A 19,130-nucleotide genomic window follows, 5' to 3' on the forward strand; every position below is an offset into this window, starting at 1 on the left:
CTTAAGACTTGCCAGGTAGATCGGATGGATACCTAACTGTTGACATTAATTGGACGGGCCTGCGCGCAGTGTTGCCAATTAGGGAAATTAAAATTTTCCTAAGTTTGGGCAAAAAATTAGAAATTTTTGTTTATAAATCCGTACCTATACGTCCGAGTGCAAGTCAACTTACGCCAATCGAACATTTGTTCTTACTTAACAAATGCAAATACAGATTGTTACAATGGGTTAATTAGGGAACGCACGAAAAATTCGTATTTAGGTTTTAACACTTAATTTTTCTAGTTTTTCCTTACTTTTCTGTTTACCGTAATATATTTTTGGTAATTAGAAGTTTTGTTCCTTAAATATCGTCATAATACTTGTAGGATATATTAGTGGTGCACCAATGTTTAATTTAAGATAGTTTGCATCTGTCTGGTCGCAGTGTTACCAGCTACAGAAAATTTTAATTCCAGATTTTAGGGGGAAATTTTGGAAAAATTATCTGTTTTTGTCTATTATTTCCCTCTTGTTGGCTATATCGGACCAAACGTACCAGTATCTGGAAGTCTCGTCTTTGCTCTACACAACGCACTTTGGAAAGTTTCAATAGGATAATTAGAGGAAGTACAGTTGAGGTTTACAGTACACCTTGTTCTCTAATTGGGAAGATGACTGTGATTTTTTAAAGGTAGAATGATATATTTTTTATTGACATGCTTACTTTATTAGATATCGTCACAATACTTTTAGGAGGGATATATTAGAGGGATACCAAAGCTTATTTTAAGATAGTTTGTGTGTGTCTGATAGTAAGTAGTGTTGCGAGCTACAGAAAATTTTAATTCCAGATTTTAGGGGCAAATTTTGGAAAAAAAAATCCCTTTTTTATTTCTATTATTTCCTTCTTGTTGGCTACATTCGAACAAATGTACCAGTATCTAACACAGCCCCATCCATAGCCTACATAGCGCACCATAAAAAGTTTCACTAGAATAAATAGAGAAAGTACAGTTGAGGTTTATAATAAACCATGTTCTGTAAATGGTAAGAAACTGGTGAATTTCTGAGGTAGAATGATATTTTTTTAAAATTTTCTTGCTTACTTTGTTAGATATCGCCATGATACTTGTAGGATATATTCTTGGAGTACTGAGGTTTATTTTTAGATAGTTTTCGTCTGTCTGATGGCAGGTTTCCAGGCAAAACAATTAATTCCCGCTTTTAGGTGAAAAATTTGGAAAATTTCCCTTTTCCCCTCTATTATTACCTTCTTACTGGCTACATTGAAACAAACGTACCACTACCTGAAAGCTTCCTCTTTGCCCTACAGAACGCACCATAAAAAGTTTCAATAGGATAATTAGAGAAGCTGTAACCCCGGCATATTTGATTTTTGCTTGTGAGGCGTAAAAAGTGTCAAAATTTTATGTGATGACAGAATTTTTTCTTTCCCTCTTTGGATGCAAGCAAGCGACTCCAGGGTTTCACTGTACCTTGTCAACACACCAAAGATTTTTTTAGGTGACTTAAACCCATATAGCAGCAGTGGTACTAGATACAAAAAATTTTGAAATTCGGTTAGGGAATTTTTTGTAAATTTTCACCCCTACATTTCCCTCAATAATTTCCCACCCATTGGCAACACTGCAATGCAACTTATACCAAAAAATAACCACATCCATTTTCTAAAAACCAAGGACTTAACCATATCAATCGAATGAATGGTTTTTGAGCAATAAGTCACTAACTGGAAATGTAGGAAAACGCCAAAAATGACCTGGGGCCGAAAGGAATAATCACACAATTTTGCTAGTATATATGTACAAAGAAACAAAAAAAAATCTAAGCTACGAGGGCTTCGACTCAAGTTCTGTTGATTATTTCAATAATCTGCAACGTAAATCAATAAATAATAGTTGCCAGAAAAAAAACAGAGATTTGAAAAAAAACATGAAAAAGAACGATGTTTTTTATTGAAAAAAAACTTCACAGAAAAAAAAACGTTTTTTTACAACACTAACTTTACGTCATTTCCTTTTAGATTGGCTCTCATGCTCTGTCAATGCCGTAGATTCTATGCAGCCCAACTGACGAAGTAGTAGAGACCTGCACGGGCCCGGCTTGGGCGGGCCGACTCTTATTATTTCTTTGGGCCGGGCCGACACTGATTTCTCTTCAGGTCGGGCCGGGCTGTGGCCGATTAATTGCAATTATTTAATAATTATTGACTTTCGTTAAACGACAATTAGAATAAAGGCAAACGTTGAAGAAGTGTGCCCGTGAAAAATGTTACAAAATGAAATTTCGAAAATTTATCGGGCCCGGGCCAAGAAATTTAAAAAACTTATCGGGCCGGGCCGGGCCGGGCTCGGGCCGAAAATCTCCAAAACTTTTCGGGCCCGGGCTGGGTCGGGCCGAAAATCCCCAAAACTTTTCGGGCCCGGGCTGGGTCGGGCCTACGTACATCCGGGCTGGATTGGGCTCGGGCCGAAAAATTCGGCCCGTGCAGGTCTCTACGAAGTAGTAGCAATGATGAGGCCTTGAAAACTCCAAAATGTGCATTCCAAAATTAGATCTATACGAGGATTGACCCAAAAACGCGAGGAATTTTAGAATTTTGTGGGCTGTATATGTTCATTAAACGTATCTTTGTTTTGGTAGCCATGTTGGATACTCATTTTGAGCGTACGGTGATTTTTTTTTATTAGAGGAAAATTGGAATAACGAATTTGCATTCAGTTTTGCTTCAAATATGGAACAACGTACAGAACTGTATGTTGCCTTGGATATCGTCCTCTATGAACAAAACAACCGTTTATAAGTGGCAAAACGTTTCCAAGATGACTGTGAAATACTGAATGTGACGAGCAACACCATATCGACAACTAAGGGCAACGTCGGAAAAGTAAACCAACTGATTATGATCATGGGCGGAGTTAGGAATTGTCTCCTGGGGGGCAGACCTTTTGTCTGCCGGGGGAGCACTGTAAATACATAAGAGAATTGAATGATCTTATAGGTGCCATTTTTATTTTTTGTCAAAAGGTTGGGGAAATGCACCCTATGCCCCCCCCCTTAGCTCCACTTATGATTATGATCGATCGCCGAATCACTATCAAAGAGGCTGATGATTTTCTTCACGCCGACCATTTTTCTTCGGATGTTTTGCAAAAGATATGTGCCTGCAAAATTTGTTCCGAAATTCTTCAATTTCGACCGCACTACTCCTCGTTCGTGATGTTTTCGCGAAAAGTAACACAGTTATGATGACTCGGCCTCCTTATTCGCTGGACACAGCCTCCTGAGACTTCTTCCTATACCCCAAAGTCAGTGGCGTATTTAGGGGGGGCTTCCGGGCTTAAGCACCCCCGAAAGTTAGCAAAGCCCCTCCCGAAACAAAATCGTAAATACGCTACTGCCCAAAGTAAAGAAAGCCATGAAAGGACAATGTTTTGCCAACATTCAAGAGATAAAGGTAAAATCATTGACGGAGCTAAACACAATGCCGAAAATTGCGTTTCAGAAGTGTTTCGTAGACTAGGATATTACACACTAGCTGGAAACCGATCTTTGATTTTACAGAAGAGCCAAGTAAAGCTACCTATTGGCGCAATTAAATTGAATCCGGGACAACGCAAAATATAAGCAAACATGTTATTCGTTCTGCTACTCAAAGGCACGAAGAAATCTACGATGATATGGATTCAAAATTTAGACAGGCCACAATAATACATTTATTCTTCATTTATTATCTCATCTGCTTCGTTAATTCCATTAAATTTATGGCATAATTTTGGGTTTGGAGGCCAGATTTTTTTTTTTTTTTTTGTTAAAATTTCTTACTTTATTGATATATTTTCTATATTTTTTGTTGGTTCAAGTTAGGTTAGCTTAGCTTGCGTTCGGTTGGTTAACTTAGTTCTGGTTCTCCAAATCCAAAACTATACCTTATGTACTTACTAACGTAAATAATAATAATAATAATAATAATAATAATAATAATAATAATAATAATAATAATAATAATAATAATATACCACTGCAATGAAACACAATTTATAAGTAGTATAAATAAAAAATAGTTTGAAAAATAAAATTATAAAAACTGACTTACTGAAATAAAACTGTGCACATACTGAAACTTTTAAGTAATTTGCATTAAGATTTATCTTATATACTAAGTAATGAAAATGTAAGGCAAAAGCAACAGAACAATCGTCTACTAAAAAAGCCACATTGCATGAAATAAAACCTTTTAACCCAAAATTACACCTTCTACTAAGCAAAACAACATTACCAGTGAACAAGCATACAGTAGTTAAAAAGTACCACATAGACATTCTAAAATAAAACATCTATAAAATATATATCAACACGGATAATAATAATAATAATAATAATAATAATAATAATAATAATAATAATAATAATAATAATAATAATAATAATAATCAAAACAGTGCATCGCTATTATTGCTAAAAATAAAACCAAGAGGCTTAATGTTGATTTGGGCACTGAAGTCAAAGAATTAGCCATTGTCCAAGTACTTGAACCAATCAACAACAGAATCGTTAAGGTGTTACATGCCGTGATATGTATCATACTAACGGCATCTATTGTTGCATTTGTTGAAGTTCCTAATTGACAGGTATTAATTTACGAGGCACATCAAGAAAGTAAGTTTCCCACGCGTCCCATAGCTAGGAAACCGTATGTTGCGCGAAGCGACTGCATGCACATGAGATAGTAAGGTCCTAGCAAGGCGCATGCGCAAGCGGAACTTTCCTAGTGCTCTCAATAGCGTCGTGGCAATGGTTACAGATGAATGTCCTCATTTCAGCTCTCACCGCGTGTGAAGTGCGAGCAGTGATAAAGTTTTTGAATGCACAGGGCACAGCGCCGATTGAAATCCATCGTCAGCTCTGTCAGGTCTATGAGCCTAACGTCATGAGCAAGCAGATGGTGCGTTGCTGGTGTAGACTATTTGCAGCAGGACACCAAAATATGCATGATGAGGGGCGCAGTGGGAGGCCAACCGTCAACACAGACGATTTTGTTTAACTTGTTCGGGAAAGGATCATGCAGAATAGTCGCTTCAAAATAAAGGAACTCAGCAGTCAGTTCCCGCAGATTTTCCACTCCTTATTGCACACCACTATCACGGAGCGCCTGTTCAAGAAGTTGTGTGCCGGGTGGGTGCCTAAGCAACTGACTCCAGTACACAAAGCAAGACGCATGGAGTCAGCATTGACATTTTTGCAACGATACAGCTGACGATGGATTTCAATCGGCGCTATGCCCTGTACATTAAAAAAAAAAAAAAAAAAAAAAACTTCGCACTTCACACGTGGCGGGAGCTGGAATACGAACGTCCATCTTCAATCACTGCCACGACGTTCCTGACAGTACTAGGGAAGTTACGCTGGTGCATGCAACATACTAGGACATTACTCTCTCACCTATACGAAGGCACATCGATCAACTTATGGTTTCCTAGCTAGGGAACAAGTGGAAAATTTACTTTCTGGATGCCTCTCATATTTACTTCAATACGGAATGTACTTGTCCCTTCGAGTTCTCTTTGTGCCGTTGTATGGTATCAACAAAAAGCAAAGAATATTTATAAAATGAACAAGAATTCTTGTAAGTATTTTTCGCTTACTTCACTGAACATTTTCTCAATTTCAAAGAGGCTTTAAATTAGCTTACCTTAAATGAAATACTTCTAACTCTGAACATGTTCTTAATCTAGTACATAATTATATATTGTTTTGCTTAATTTACTGCGCTTTCTCAAATGCAAACTAATTTCTTTCAACAAGTGCTAGTGCAGCTCGAAAAGCCCATCCAAGTTGGGCGAAACATTGCACATTACTCAAAATAAGTAAAAACTATTCCAAACTTTATTATAACCTAAACCACTTGAAGAGCAATCTTATCAATAAACTAAGAAAGCATCCACTGTGATCTTCTATATCATGTTATTGAGTTTAAGCAAGTATGTTAAGCGTCAAACTTTCACTGACATCTGTCAGAACTCATCAAGAAATAGATAACAAGAAGTTTTTTTTTTTTTTTTTTGTGGGAATACGACATACAGTAGTTGCATTTTTTACGCGCTACCCTAGCCAAGTGACTTTAAGTTGGTGACAAGGAAGTGAGTGAGGTTAGATTTACATCTAAGTTGCACCACCCGAGTGTGACGTAATGTCACGTGGTATTATTATGGGGGCAAGCGTGAAATGAAATGAACCCTGAGGGCCCTTTAACCACCTTCACTCGCTGACGCACGCTCAGCTATGCTTCCTAAGTAAATCACTTTTTCTTTACAAATAAAGACGGCATCTTCCCCTCTCTAACTCCCCCACTTCTTACAGACCTCGCTTCGCGAGGGTCCCACTTCTTACTCTCCTGTTGCTTTATAATATCATTTTGTTTATAAGGGCTATTAGAAATCTTTAGGTAAATGGTGGAAAAAGCACAATTTATGCATTATATATTACGTACAAGGCAAAATGAGTATTATTTTCATCTTATTTTTAATGATAAAGGTATTATGAATATTAAAAAAATCCCTCGGCCGAGTTTGAACCCACGTCAAAACCGATTTCCATTACTAACTTGCTCGCTAGGATGCTCGGTTACGAGGACTGACATCATCTGACGTTCGATTTGTGCTATATGTATGCTACGTGGCGAGAAACGAATAACTCCAACCAATCAGAACCGTGTATTTAGCTCCTATGGCTAGGGTTGAGCATGATCAAAATATATACATAGGAATTATGTAGTTATATATAACATTTTGGAAAAAATATATATATGAAAGTATTTTTTCGTAACCTTAACTCAAGCTTTAAATATTCAGATGCAGACCTAGGTCCCAGTGGCCTGTATCACTAAATAATATTAATATTTATTTTATATCATAGTTTATTCATGTAGAAGTCGGTGAAAATGATCGAATGTGATGAGAGATGGGCAAAGCTAGTTTTATGAAAGAATTTACCGTACAGATTTACTTTTGGCGGACCACTAGAAAGAATTGTTGAAAAAATATAATTCTTTTACTGATTTCGTTCTTATTGTGTCCTATAATGTTTCCACTATGCAACATGAAAATAACTCACTTGGCATAGATGTAATTTTTCAACAATTCTTATGACCCGTTGAATTATAATTGTTTTACGATTAGTGTATAAATACGGCTTCCAGATGTACAACACACAAACTACAAAGAAAAACACAAATCAGCCTGTTCTAGGTGGCCACTAAATAGCACAATACTATCTAAACGTGCCAGGGCAAAGCGAAGATGGTAGGCCCAATGAAGCAGGCGCGTCAGCAATGGTGGGTTTACGCCAAGCGAGGGTAGTGGAAAGAATTGGGTTTTGGCAATGATACGAGTTACTTGTTATGGTAACCGATTTTCATATATCGTATCTCCGAAAATCTTCTAGCTGTATTTTTTACGATACTGACAGCTATCAGCGAAGAGTTGACCTTTAATGCTCTTTGCTAAGCTTAAACCTACATTTAAAAATAGTGGAAGTTAAAGGCAGTGAAAAGTATTTTTTTAAAAATGTAGACAATAAGCCAGGTTAGTATCTACAAACCGCTATTAAATAAAGTATAACCTGTTTTTAACTTTCACTAAAATTCAAAAAAGTAGGGGTGGTAGCCCAGCGAGAAGTCTTAACATGTTTGCTTAAACTTAGCTAAGTGACACGGAAGAAAAAGCTGAGACCTTCCCAAAGTTTCTTTATATCTGAGAATGCTCAAAGAATGTAGGGAAAACTGTACATTTACAAATAATAATACGCAAAGGAGCTTCAGAAAAGCTTTGCTAATTTATCTTACATTTACATTTTTTAACAAATGTAATTCAATTTAGGCTATTTTAAAATTCAATTTTATTCGAGAAATCCCAGTGTAGTGGGCGAAATGGTCTGTCATTAAATAAGTCATTCTTACTTCTTCCAAAATATAAAACCACCAATATTTAACTTTTAATCCGATTAACTTCAGTAATCGTCTTGTTCGAAACTGGAGCCGAACTGGCTGAAAAAAAAATCTCTGGGAAAGTAGGACAAAACACCATTAATTGAGGAAAGTAAAGGAGTTTAATTTTGCACTTCTATAATCCTATCAACTGTTGAGCTTACATGCCTAGCTCGAGTGAAATCGAATTTTCATTTCAATGCATTAAATATGGTTATAGTACACAATAATTATTTCTAAATTCAATACTCCGAGTTTTGTTGACATAGGCTATATATATATATATATATATATATATATATATATATATATATATATATATCTTCCCGTTTACATTTTACTATATAAATATACTAAGAAGAGTATTTATAGTAAAAACTACGGTAAATTTCTCTTTCCGGTAAATTTTGTAAGTTTAATGTAACATTTTTTAAGAGTTAACATTAGTCCCCTCCATTTCCATGACACTTTTCACAGAAATGCAAAAGAAATATAAACAAATATAAGCACGATTGTTAAATGAAGTTATCGAGATTTCAAAATGTCTTTCTTTTTTTGTTAAAAAAAAATAGTTTTTTTCTATGATGATATCAGAGGCAAAATCAATTCTTCAACATTGCGGATGCCTTGCTGTACAATTAAAGCTAAGATACTGATTTTATTTCTATTTTGTTTTAAAAAATAAATAATAAAAAAAATTCTAGTATCTCCTCTTAGGTTTGTAGCAGTAAAGAAACCGCGTAGTCATTATATTATGTTGTTAAGAGGCCTTTACGAACTTGAAGCTTATTGAATTATCTCCAAATATGAACTATGAGAGCTCATTTTATTTGAAAATACCGGAATAATAAGAAATTACAGTAGTTTATCCTATAAAATTCACCGATTTTTTTTAAAAAAAAATACACTTATATAACGGTAAAATTGCAATTTTGAGGGAAACCCTTCAGTGAATCGAAGTCACACACACTACACACTAAATTGTTCTTATTTGGCTCTTACGAAGCAAATTCAATGGTGAATATTTTGTTACTGACAATTCACGGTTAACGAGCAATAATTTATTAATTATTTTTGCTTGTTTTGGAGTTTAATACGCGATCCGAATTGCAGCTACTTTTATTAGGAACTGAGCAACTCATTACTGACGTTTCCTATATAGGAATACGGTATATCGTTCGAAAATTCTTAGGAGTTATGGAAATTCATGGATACCATATCTGGATACTAGCATTCAGTTCTTTGATGTTCAAAAATAGTTAACGAACTAGAGGATAACGGTAAATCAAAGTTCATAGACGTATTTTACCTATTGAGACGTATATCAAAGTTCATAGACGTATTTGAAAGTTGTAATCTTTCAAATTTTCGAGGTCATATCTATGAGCATTATGAGAGGTTTAACTGTTTTGTATATTTACTAAATAAATAAAGGAAAACACACTCGTATCAGTTAGAAAAACAAAAAAGAAAAAACTAAATTGCTCTGATTGTGCATGAAAATGATAGATTAATTCACCATCTTCGTCAAGTTTACTATATTACACAACAATTACTTATATGAAAACTAACATAGGTGACTAGGGCCTAGGTCTCCCTGAAAATATAAAACCTCAACTGAGGATAAGAAAGAAAGAAAATGGTGAGAAACAAGTGTTAAGCCATAGCTCTCGTCTTATTTTTTATTTATTTTTTTTTTTCCATCTTCATCAGTTACTAGAGGGAGATCAAGATTGCGTCGGGTTTGTTCACAATTGGAGCGTCTTTCATTTTTTCAATTGTAGTTTTTAGAAAACAATTTTACTTTTAGATATAATTTAGTTCATCAGAATCTTTATATATAATTATACATTTTTTACATGTCCGACGCCTCTACCCCCCATTTATTATTACAAAATAGTGTTAGAACAAATAAGAACAGACAAATTCGTCCATGTTGGAACGCGCCGTTTTTTAATTTTTTAAACGAAACATTTAAAACAAACCTAGTGGAGCAGTCAACAGGGCTTTGAAGCCGTGGCTTCCTTTATAAATCACCCGTAAGGGAGGAACTTGGATCAATTACTATGATTAGACCAATTTCAAACAAACAAATAATAGCCGAGTACAAATAGAAGATCATTAGTCTTATGCTATAATTCTTATTGACATCTGGTCTTACATTATAATCAAATTTTTGTTATTTCTCACTGATATTAAAAGAAAAAATTCTGTATGATAATAGTAATATAATCGAAGAAATAATATTTTAAAAAAGTGCAAATTCTCCAACATAAATGTGGAAAAGAAATATTTTGATTAAAAATGAAATCATCGTCTGGTTTTAGTAAGTCCAAGTGATGAAGATTGGCTTCAAAATATTTCGCCACCCACTACTCTGATTGATTAAAATTATCATATTTCATATTAATAATGTCAATTTGTTTTCTTTTTCTCCACACATTTTTTAACTCTCAGAGACGATTTGTCAGGTGCTGTCAATTTAACAGTATTGATACTGAAAAGGAAGAAAGGAAGGAAGCTATCGTCTTCTTGTTTAACTTGAATTGTGGATTTATATTTTCAAGTGCAGATCAAGGGCCCAGTCATTTATATTACTAAGTTATTATTAACAATTATCCTATATCATAGTGTATTCAATGTAAAGACATGACAATAATGGTGGAAGAAGAAAGCTGGCGGATAAATCTCGAGCCCCATCTTGCTGTAAAATCTATTTAACTTCTTTGTATCTTTTAGAGATTTTGTACAGGCGCAAACTAGTCCACGTCACGTATATCTTTATAACAATGCAGTATGGATTTTAATGTTTGAATATATTTGTCATTATGCCGGAGAAAGTATTTCTTTGTATCTGTAGATCGGTCACTTTAGCTTTGGAACTAACTTAAGTAAAAAAAATCAACACCTGACCAAACCAAAAACTTATATCAATAACTTTGTAATAGTTTCGACAAGTACTGTTCTCTTCATCACACATTTTCTCTTTTTGATGAATGCAATGATAATTTGCTTGATAAAGGCAACTACACATTGACGAAACTGTAACACGTCATTAATGTTTTTTCTTCTTTTTTTATTTTTTCTAAAGTTTCTTGTGCCTAGATATTTTCTTCCATTTATTAATGTCTTAGGATTGTAGCTTAATTCAGCCTACATAGTTTCTATATTCACTCACTACCATACTGAAAGTAATATAGCTACCAGACGGCTTTTCGTTGATACAAAATGGAAAATTACTAATGTATATTTTTAAGTATCTGGCAACTGCTGTGATACATCACTTGATTTCCATCATTTTCATTTACAGTGTGTACGGAAGTTCAGTATTTCCATCTTTTATTAGCGTATATTCCTTTATGTCTAACTTCTTCACAGAAAAAGAAAAAAACTTAAATCTACTCTTAGAATTATGATGATGGATGTAGAAGAAATTCGAAAATTTGAAAGATCACAACTTCGACGGCACTCAATAGGCATGTTTATAAATATTGTATATGATATTCATTTTCGTTTTCTGAAGATGTAAAATTAACGTTACAAGTTGAGTTAAAGCATTATAAATGAATAATAATTTACTGGGATAAACATTAAAAATTTTTAGAGGTACTTACATCTGACATAGTTGAATTTGTGGCATACTAACACACAGTTCATTACACTATACATGCGGCTATATATGAGTTCAAAGTATACCAAAGTATCTAAAATGGGAACTTCCCACACAATTTATGCGAAATGCTTAGAACGTTATTGTGAGTTTTCTTAAATCCAACAAATGACAAAACGCTGCAATACCAATAAAATGTTGAAAAAATGGGATCTAAACGTAAGTTTCAAACATATATATGGGTTCCTTTCCAAGGAGTGCAATTCAACTGTGAATCTCAAAGTGCCATCGCAGATTTTTAGGTGCAAAAAACTGAATAACCATGGTTTCTATAACAATCTCATCATATTTGACTGCCACCTTTGCTACTTATACGGACCAGAAGTTCATATATTCGCCGCTATTGTTAGTATCCGAATTTTAATATAAAACGCAGTCACAGATTTGGATGAATAATTATTAGAAATGACATGCCTAAATCCTTGGAGATCTTATGTTCTGCTAGTTTCACCAAGCAATATACAGACAAGAAACGCCGTATTTTATAAGTGTGAGTTGCTTATTGTAGCATTGGAAACGCTATATTTTGTATGTGTAAGTCGCTCATTATAATTTTGGAAACGCCGTATTTTATATGTGTAAATTGCTATTGGAGCTTTGGAACTACGCATAACTTAAAATCCCGATAACAGCAATTATTACTACTGATTTGAGTTACAGGTTCGGCAAGTATCATTACCAGATAATGTTTAATGATATCTTGCCGAAATTGACACAAACTAGAAATAAGCGTTTGCTTTGCTCAGGTTGTATGTTTATTTGTTTCATGTGTGTATGAGTAGGCTACATTAAGGAACTAGTATGCTTATTCTTTCTACTAAATCATAGCCATAATGACCTACCGGAATTTCAGTTCATTTGTTCAAAAACATCGTTTATGTCCATTTTTGTTGGCAGGCTGCACGAACAACATTTAACTTCCGTTTATTTCACTCGAGCAAACATTTTGAGTTCTGTTTTAATAATATTAAACTATTTTCATTTCTCTAAACGTTATTACTATTACCTTACCTTTCATAAGCACATACAGTTTCCGTGAAAATGAAGGAAAAAAGTTGCAGAAGGCATCCATAATGCATAACATTGAATTTGCCTCATTGTGTCAAATCAACAACAGAAAAAAAAAAAAAAACTGTGCGTATGTGTGACATCATAATCATTGTACGTCCACAAAACTGCAATCGTACCGAAAACTAATTACAGTATTAATACTGCTTCTTTAATTTAACAGGAAAATATTTTAATTCTTACTTTGTCCTGTAGCAAACGAACCAGACTGGTTAGACGCATCGCGAGAAGAAAGTCTCATGAGATGAATGCGTTGGACGATTGATGGGAGGGCTGTCCTCGACCAGAGTGTTGTTGCTGAAAGAAAGGAAATAACACTTTTCTTTACGAAACTACATCTGCCGCGACATCTCCGCCATTTTTAGTATGTCCACTATATACAACGGACCATTCACTGTCCCCCAAAACACGTCAGTTTTAGCAGGTTAATTAACTAAGATCATCTGTACATTAATATACACGGTATACCACTATGAAGAGACCCAAGGTTTTGTTACTTGATTCAATAGGATGCATATTTAAATTTACTAAAACTGTACTTACCCCAAAACATCTTTCCATTTATTTAACTGTGTACGTTTCAGCGAAAGATTATTGTCATCCTCAGTACATGTTCTTTCAGAAAGCTACTATTGCTTGAACTACACCAATGATTGTGTTTCCTTGTATCCGTGACTCACGTATTTCCAGCAGCCTTTCATTTAAATTCTCCTTGCACCTTTATAACGTTTCTTTCTTTGCACTAATCTGTATCTTATAACGCTGGCGATTTGTAATTAAAAAAATAATGCTTTAAATTCTCACCGTGTTTTTATTTATTTCATGTCATTTCAGTGATAAGTATAAGAGATCGAAAAAAACCTGACGAAATTTAAATCTTATCTAGAGAACTTTGATATTTTTTGACCTGCACATAAGAAACTTGTCCTTATTTTACTGGACAGAACACTTAGGTTGGGAAAAAGAAAAATACATTAAAACTTGGTCCTGAGTTCGACTAGCAACAGTAGTCTTCTGAAAGGACCTGTGATGAAGATTCCAATAACAATTTACCGAATCGTACACACTTAAATAATTAAAAGGGTGTTCTTCTAAGAACAATATTAATAAATTTTGTTTGTTTTGTAATTCGACAACTAGTTAACACACACTTGAACAAATGAATACTCGCTGAGATAGGAATGCGTAATGGCTTAAATATATGCGTCTCCATGTATAGTGACTGCCTAAAAAGCCTTAGAAACATATTTGACTCCACTTAATTTTACTATATAAAATTTCTCAAACCATGAGAGTACGGACCACTGAATACCTACACTTTTCCCCTTCAGACTCTTTGACAGTTACCGAACTTTGGTATAAGTACTACTTTATGGAATAATAAAGAAAAGGGTTTCGTAGCAGATTTCTGAACATTTACACATCTGAAAAATTTTGAATGAGTTTGTGGATCAACCCATTGATACCAAGGTTCCAGCAAAACAAATAAAAATACCGCTTGTTTCACGCTATCATAAAGAAATTAGTTGTTTTGCTGATGACCTGAAATTTGGCAACAGATGGTCACAAGTTTACCGAATTTGATCTTTATATTTTACACGGATTAGCTGAAAGATATCTTATTAACTAAACAATTTTTGAAAAGAATAACCGAAGTTTTAGTTTTTTTTTGGGGGGGGGGGGGGGTCAGCATTTCGACATCCTATTGGCCATTCTGGCAGCATGCAACATGACGCTGACTGAATGCTGGCGGGATTACAACACATTTTTGAACTGCGCATTCCTCTCTCAAGAAGTCAGGTATGCCACATTTCTTTCTTAATTGTTAGGATATAAGAAAAATAACCTGGGTTCTTTAGTGAATGTAGTGGAACACCCTGTATATTCAAAGTAAATTTTCCGCATATTTTCCTATACATATATATATCTAGTTGTATATATACATGCAGTATTAGTTTTTAATTACGTTCGCCTTTCCAGATAAATTTTGGCTACAATGGCAGTGAATTAATTAGGAACCCGTAATGTAGGAACAGATTGTGCCAGGCTACGAATCGTTCGTAGGTGCTTAGATCTCCGTCTAGCTGACAAGGGAGAGCGCCAGTTGGCTCCAGTTCTAGAACAAACGACGAACAAAAAGGGTCGATACGGAGTCACGACGCGCTTGGCACTACTACACGTGGTCTGTATTCGCAGTACTCTTATCAATGTGATTCTGTAAAACGAAACATAACATATAATATGTATGGCATAGACACCACCTAATGGTTTATGTACAGAATAAAAATAACTATTAGCCTTAATATCTGTAACACAAACGATGATTTAAAACAATAACTAGCCTATTCCTTAAATGCTATGATTTCTTTTAGGTAGTAAGAATACCAGACACTAACAATTCCTTAAAGCATTTGTATCAGGTTTTGCCTACACTTGTTGAGTAATGTTTAACAACTCTTATGAGATGTTAGAGGTCAGTTAAACTTCTTTGCTAAGCGTCCTCCCCTTTTCGGAATTTTACTAAGTATCTTGACACTGAAGATACTGAAGAACATCAAAAATGTAAGAAGTGAGCCAGGTAGTATTTGCAAAATGGTATTAAATAACCTGATAATCGTTTTGAATATCTTTCGTATACTGTAAAAATTTGAGTATGCAACAATAACCCCATAAATTACGAACCCAAATTCCTGTCTATATGAGGTGCATTCAAATTACACCGCCTCTATTTTTTCGTCAGTACTGAACCGGTAGCAGATAGAGACGTGCGAGCACTTGTTGTCAATGCGTGAGGGACGAGAACACCGTACGGCACACAGAACTCTAGCGGCAGCGGTGAAAATGATTTTGATACGCTATTCGTAAAATGGCGACGTTTTCAGTGCAAGAACAGTGTGTAATCATTCGTTTTCTCCATTTGCGTGGTGTGACACCGCTTGAACCTCATTGCCAGTTGAGTGAGACATGTGATGATGATGTCATAGATGTATTTAATATGCGTTCGTGGGTACGGCAGTTCAAAGAAGGCAGAAGGTCGTGTGACGACAAACCAAGACAATCTCGGCTTCGCACAAGTCGGTCTGACGACATAATCGAACGAGAGGAGAAAGTCGTTTTGGAGGACCGCCGAATATGTGTGAAAAACATCGTCCCCGAGGGGAAAGTTGGCATTTCCGTGGTATCTGTGCACACTGTCCCCAAATCGGCTTGTGCAAGACCGAGATTATTTTGCTTTGTTGTCACACGATAATTCTGCCTTCTTTGAACTGTCGTACCCACGTACGCACATTAGACACATCCATGACACCATCATCACATGTCTCACTCAACTGGCGATGAATTTCAAGCGGCGTCACACCACGCAAATGAAGAAAACGAACGATTATTATACGCTGTTCTTGTAATGAAAACGTAACCGTTCGTATCAAAAACAGTCATCATTCTCACCGCTGCCGCTAGAGTCCTGCGTGCCGTGCGATGTTACCATCCCTGTCACGCATTGACGAGTGCTCGTGTGTTTTAAACGTTTCTATCTTTTTAAGAAACGACACGTTTCTACTTTTTACCAGTCCTGAGGGAAAAATGGAGGAGTTGTAACTTCAATGCACCTCGTATGAAAACGGTCGAACTATCTGGCTGATTTTCTACATTTTTAACTATATTTCGTTGTCAATAGAACTTTAAAAGGACTTAACACATAACCTACTAAATGAATAAACCCATAAAGATGTCCGTGAGTTTTCATTATTCCTATTTCTGTTGAATATTGGTGAATAACTACAAAAATAAAATGAAGAACAAGTGCACTAAAGATTTAGAAAATGAAGCAGACACTATCTACAATAATTCTATTTAAACTATTATTTCTTTGAAGGCTTTTCATAAGAATGCAGAAATTTGGAATTATTATGAAGCTATAAATTGTGCATTTCAAATTGCTAGCCTATAAGAAAAGGTCCTTAGTAACATTTACTAGTTTATTTAAGATTAAGTATAACGAGACTTGACTATTGGCAACAGATGACAGCACATATTACCTATACGAGGTGTGATTGGAAAGTTTTAAGATACTTGGCAACACTGCTCAGGAGGAATAGATATAATCGTCTGTTAGCATGGATGTGTCCTTGAGACATGCTGAAACCGAGATATCTTTATTCAGTACAGTGTAGGAACCAATTGAGTGCGGGCGTGTGTGTGTGTGTGTGTGTTGACGGATTTTTAAGTGCGCAAAATGAATGAAAACTTGGAACAACGTGTTTGTGTGAAATTTTGTTATAAAACTGGGAATCTATGCTTCAGAGACTTACAAACTCGTAAAAACAGCTTTTGGAGACAAATGTCTGAGCCGGTCAAACGTGTTTTATCTGGTTTCACATATTCAAAGATGGCCGCGAGTCAATAGAGGATGACTCCCGGTCTGGCCGGCCTTCAACATCAAAAACTAACGAAAACATTGCGAAAGTTGGCGATTTAATGTGCTCGAACCGTAGACTTACAACTAGGGAGATGGCTGAAGACCTGAATTTAAGTTTTTATGCGGTTCAGTCAATTTTAACTGATGATTTGAACATGCATCGAGTGTTAGCGAAATTCACTCCAAAAGTGTTGTCACACGAGCAGAAACAACACAGAGTTGAAGTATCCCAAGAACTGTTTAATCGAGCCGAAATGGACTGATTTCTTGAATAGGGTAATACCAGGTGATGAATCATGGGTTTATGGGTATGACCCAGAAACAAAGGCCCAATCTCAGTGGAAGAGCTCAGATTCACCAAGAACAAAGAAACCGAGACAAGCGCGAAAAAAAACGTGAAGACAATGGTTTTTTTTTTCGATTTTAAGGGTACCGGTATTGTGCATCATGAATTTGCCCCTAGGGGGCAGACAGTCAACCAGGAATACTACAAAAGTGTCCTTCAGCAAAAATGTCCGGCGGAAAAGGCTTATCCTCTAGAAAGAAAAGGATTGGATTCTCCACCACGACAATGCACCAGCGCATTGTGCGTTCTCGATCCAGGAATTTTTGGCCAAATTCAACATTCCTGTGCTTCTGCAACTCCCGTATTCCCCAGATTTGGCCCCGGTCGACTTCTACCTCTTTCCTAAATTAAAATTGTCATTGAAAGGGAAGAGATTTAACTCAATTGAGGACATTCAAGTAAATACGGAGAGAGTTTCACACCATCACGGAAAATAATTTTCAGGAATTCTTCCAGAAGTGGAAACACCGTTGGAATCAGTGTGTTCATTCAGCAGGGGACTACTTTGAAGGAGATCCATCACAATAGCCTGTAAGTACTGCCATTTTCAAATTACAAGTCCAGTCTTAAAACTTTCCGATCACACCTCATATTTCCAGTGTATTTTCTACGGAGTGATAATATTTGGACACTAATGAAATTAACTTTATTCAAACTTTGTGCAAATACAACCTGAAATCAATAATTAGATCATATTCCGTGCACTTTTTAATTATTTTGTTTTGCTCAAAGCACAGAGAATTTAATTTTTTAACTTAAACGAAATTGCGGTTTTAAAAAGAATGACGGAGCCTTGTTAGCCATGTCGACTATTGCACTAGAAACTGTTATAAGATAATGAAATTGTATTACACTCTTCAAAAATATGATTCCAACAACGAAAATCTCTAACCAATTAAAGAAACAACAATTACAGAAGTCCGCGTATTATTCTATAATTATTAATTCAACTTATCTCTGGACAAAGTTTGAACGAATATTTCTCTCTCGAAGTTGATTCAATTATTGTGAATATTATCATTCCCTACAAAATACATTACAAAGATAAGAGGATACATGCTGCCATCTGTTGTTCCTCTAAATTCGCCTTATATCATCTTGCACATACTAACTTACTCTCTCTCTCAATATTTTGATTTTTTATTATCTTTAAGTTACTACCTAAATAGAGTCCGCCAGAAAAATGTATACACTCTTTGTCATATCCTGTTCTGACATGATGTTCTGACAATGACAATTGTTCTGAAATTGAAGTGTGTTGTAGTATGGTTTTCGCCCAACAGATGTCGGCATTGTCAATTGTTTTCAATTTAAATTATGTTGTAGTACGGCCTTTCACTCAACGGATGTCAGTACTGTCAGCAGGTGCACGCTTGACGATCGAGCAGCGTAAATACGTTTTGAACTGTTTTATCAGGTTTGGGAATGCCATCGAAGTGCAGTGTGAGTGGAGAGGGGAGTTTGGTACTAAACCACCAACCCGCCTAACAATCTAAGGCATTGTTAACAAGTTTGAGGCGCATGGAACGACGGGCGGTCGCTGCATCAATGGAGACCGATGCATATGCCTCTGGAATCTTCTGGAGAAGGTTCTCCAGCGTTCCAAGCAACGGCCAACACTTTGAACATGTAATGTAAACAT

At 35.6% G+C, this 19,130-nt stretch overlaps 1 protein-coding gene across 3 annotated transcripts in view; it reads right to left on the reverse strand.

The window, feature by feature from the left end:
- Positions 1–19,130, reverse strand: part of LOC145684377 (transcriptional coactivator YAP1-like) — a 375,649-nt gene that overhangs the window by 41,838 nt on the left and 314,681 nt on the right. For 2 of the 3 annotated variants that reach the window (XM_081756622.1, XM_081756623.1), the window contains exon 4: positions 12,909–13,022. The exons of the other annotated variant lie outside the window; for it this stretch is intronic. In XM_081756622.1, coding sequence (XP_081612748.1) covers positions 12,909–13,022 — 114 coding nt within the window. The remainder of the gene's footprint in view (positions 1–12,908; positions 13,023–19,130) is intronic. 3 annotated transcript variants of the gene reach the window in all.

The sequence above is a fragment of the Thermobia domestica genome, chromosome 4 (genome assembly GCF_964235325.1).
Source record: "Thermobia domestica chromosome 4, izTheDome1.hap1.1, whole genome shotgun sequence".
Lineage (NCBI taxonomy): Eukaryota > Metazoa > Arthropoda > Insecta > Zygentoma > Lepismatidae > Thermobia > Thermobia domestica.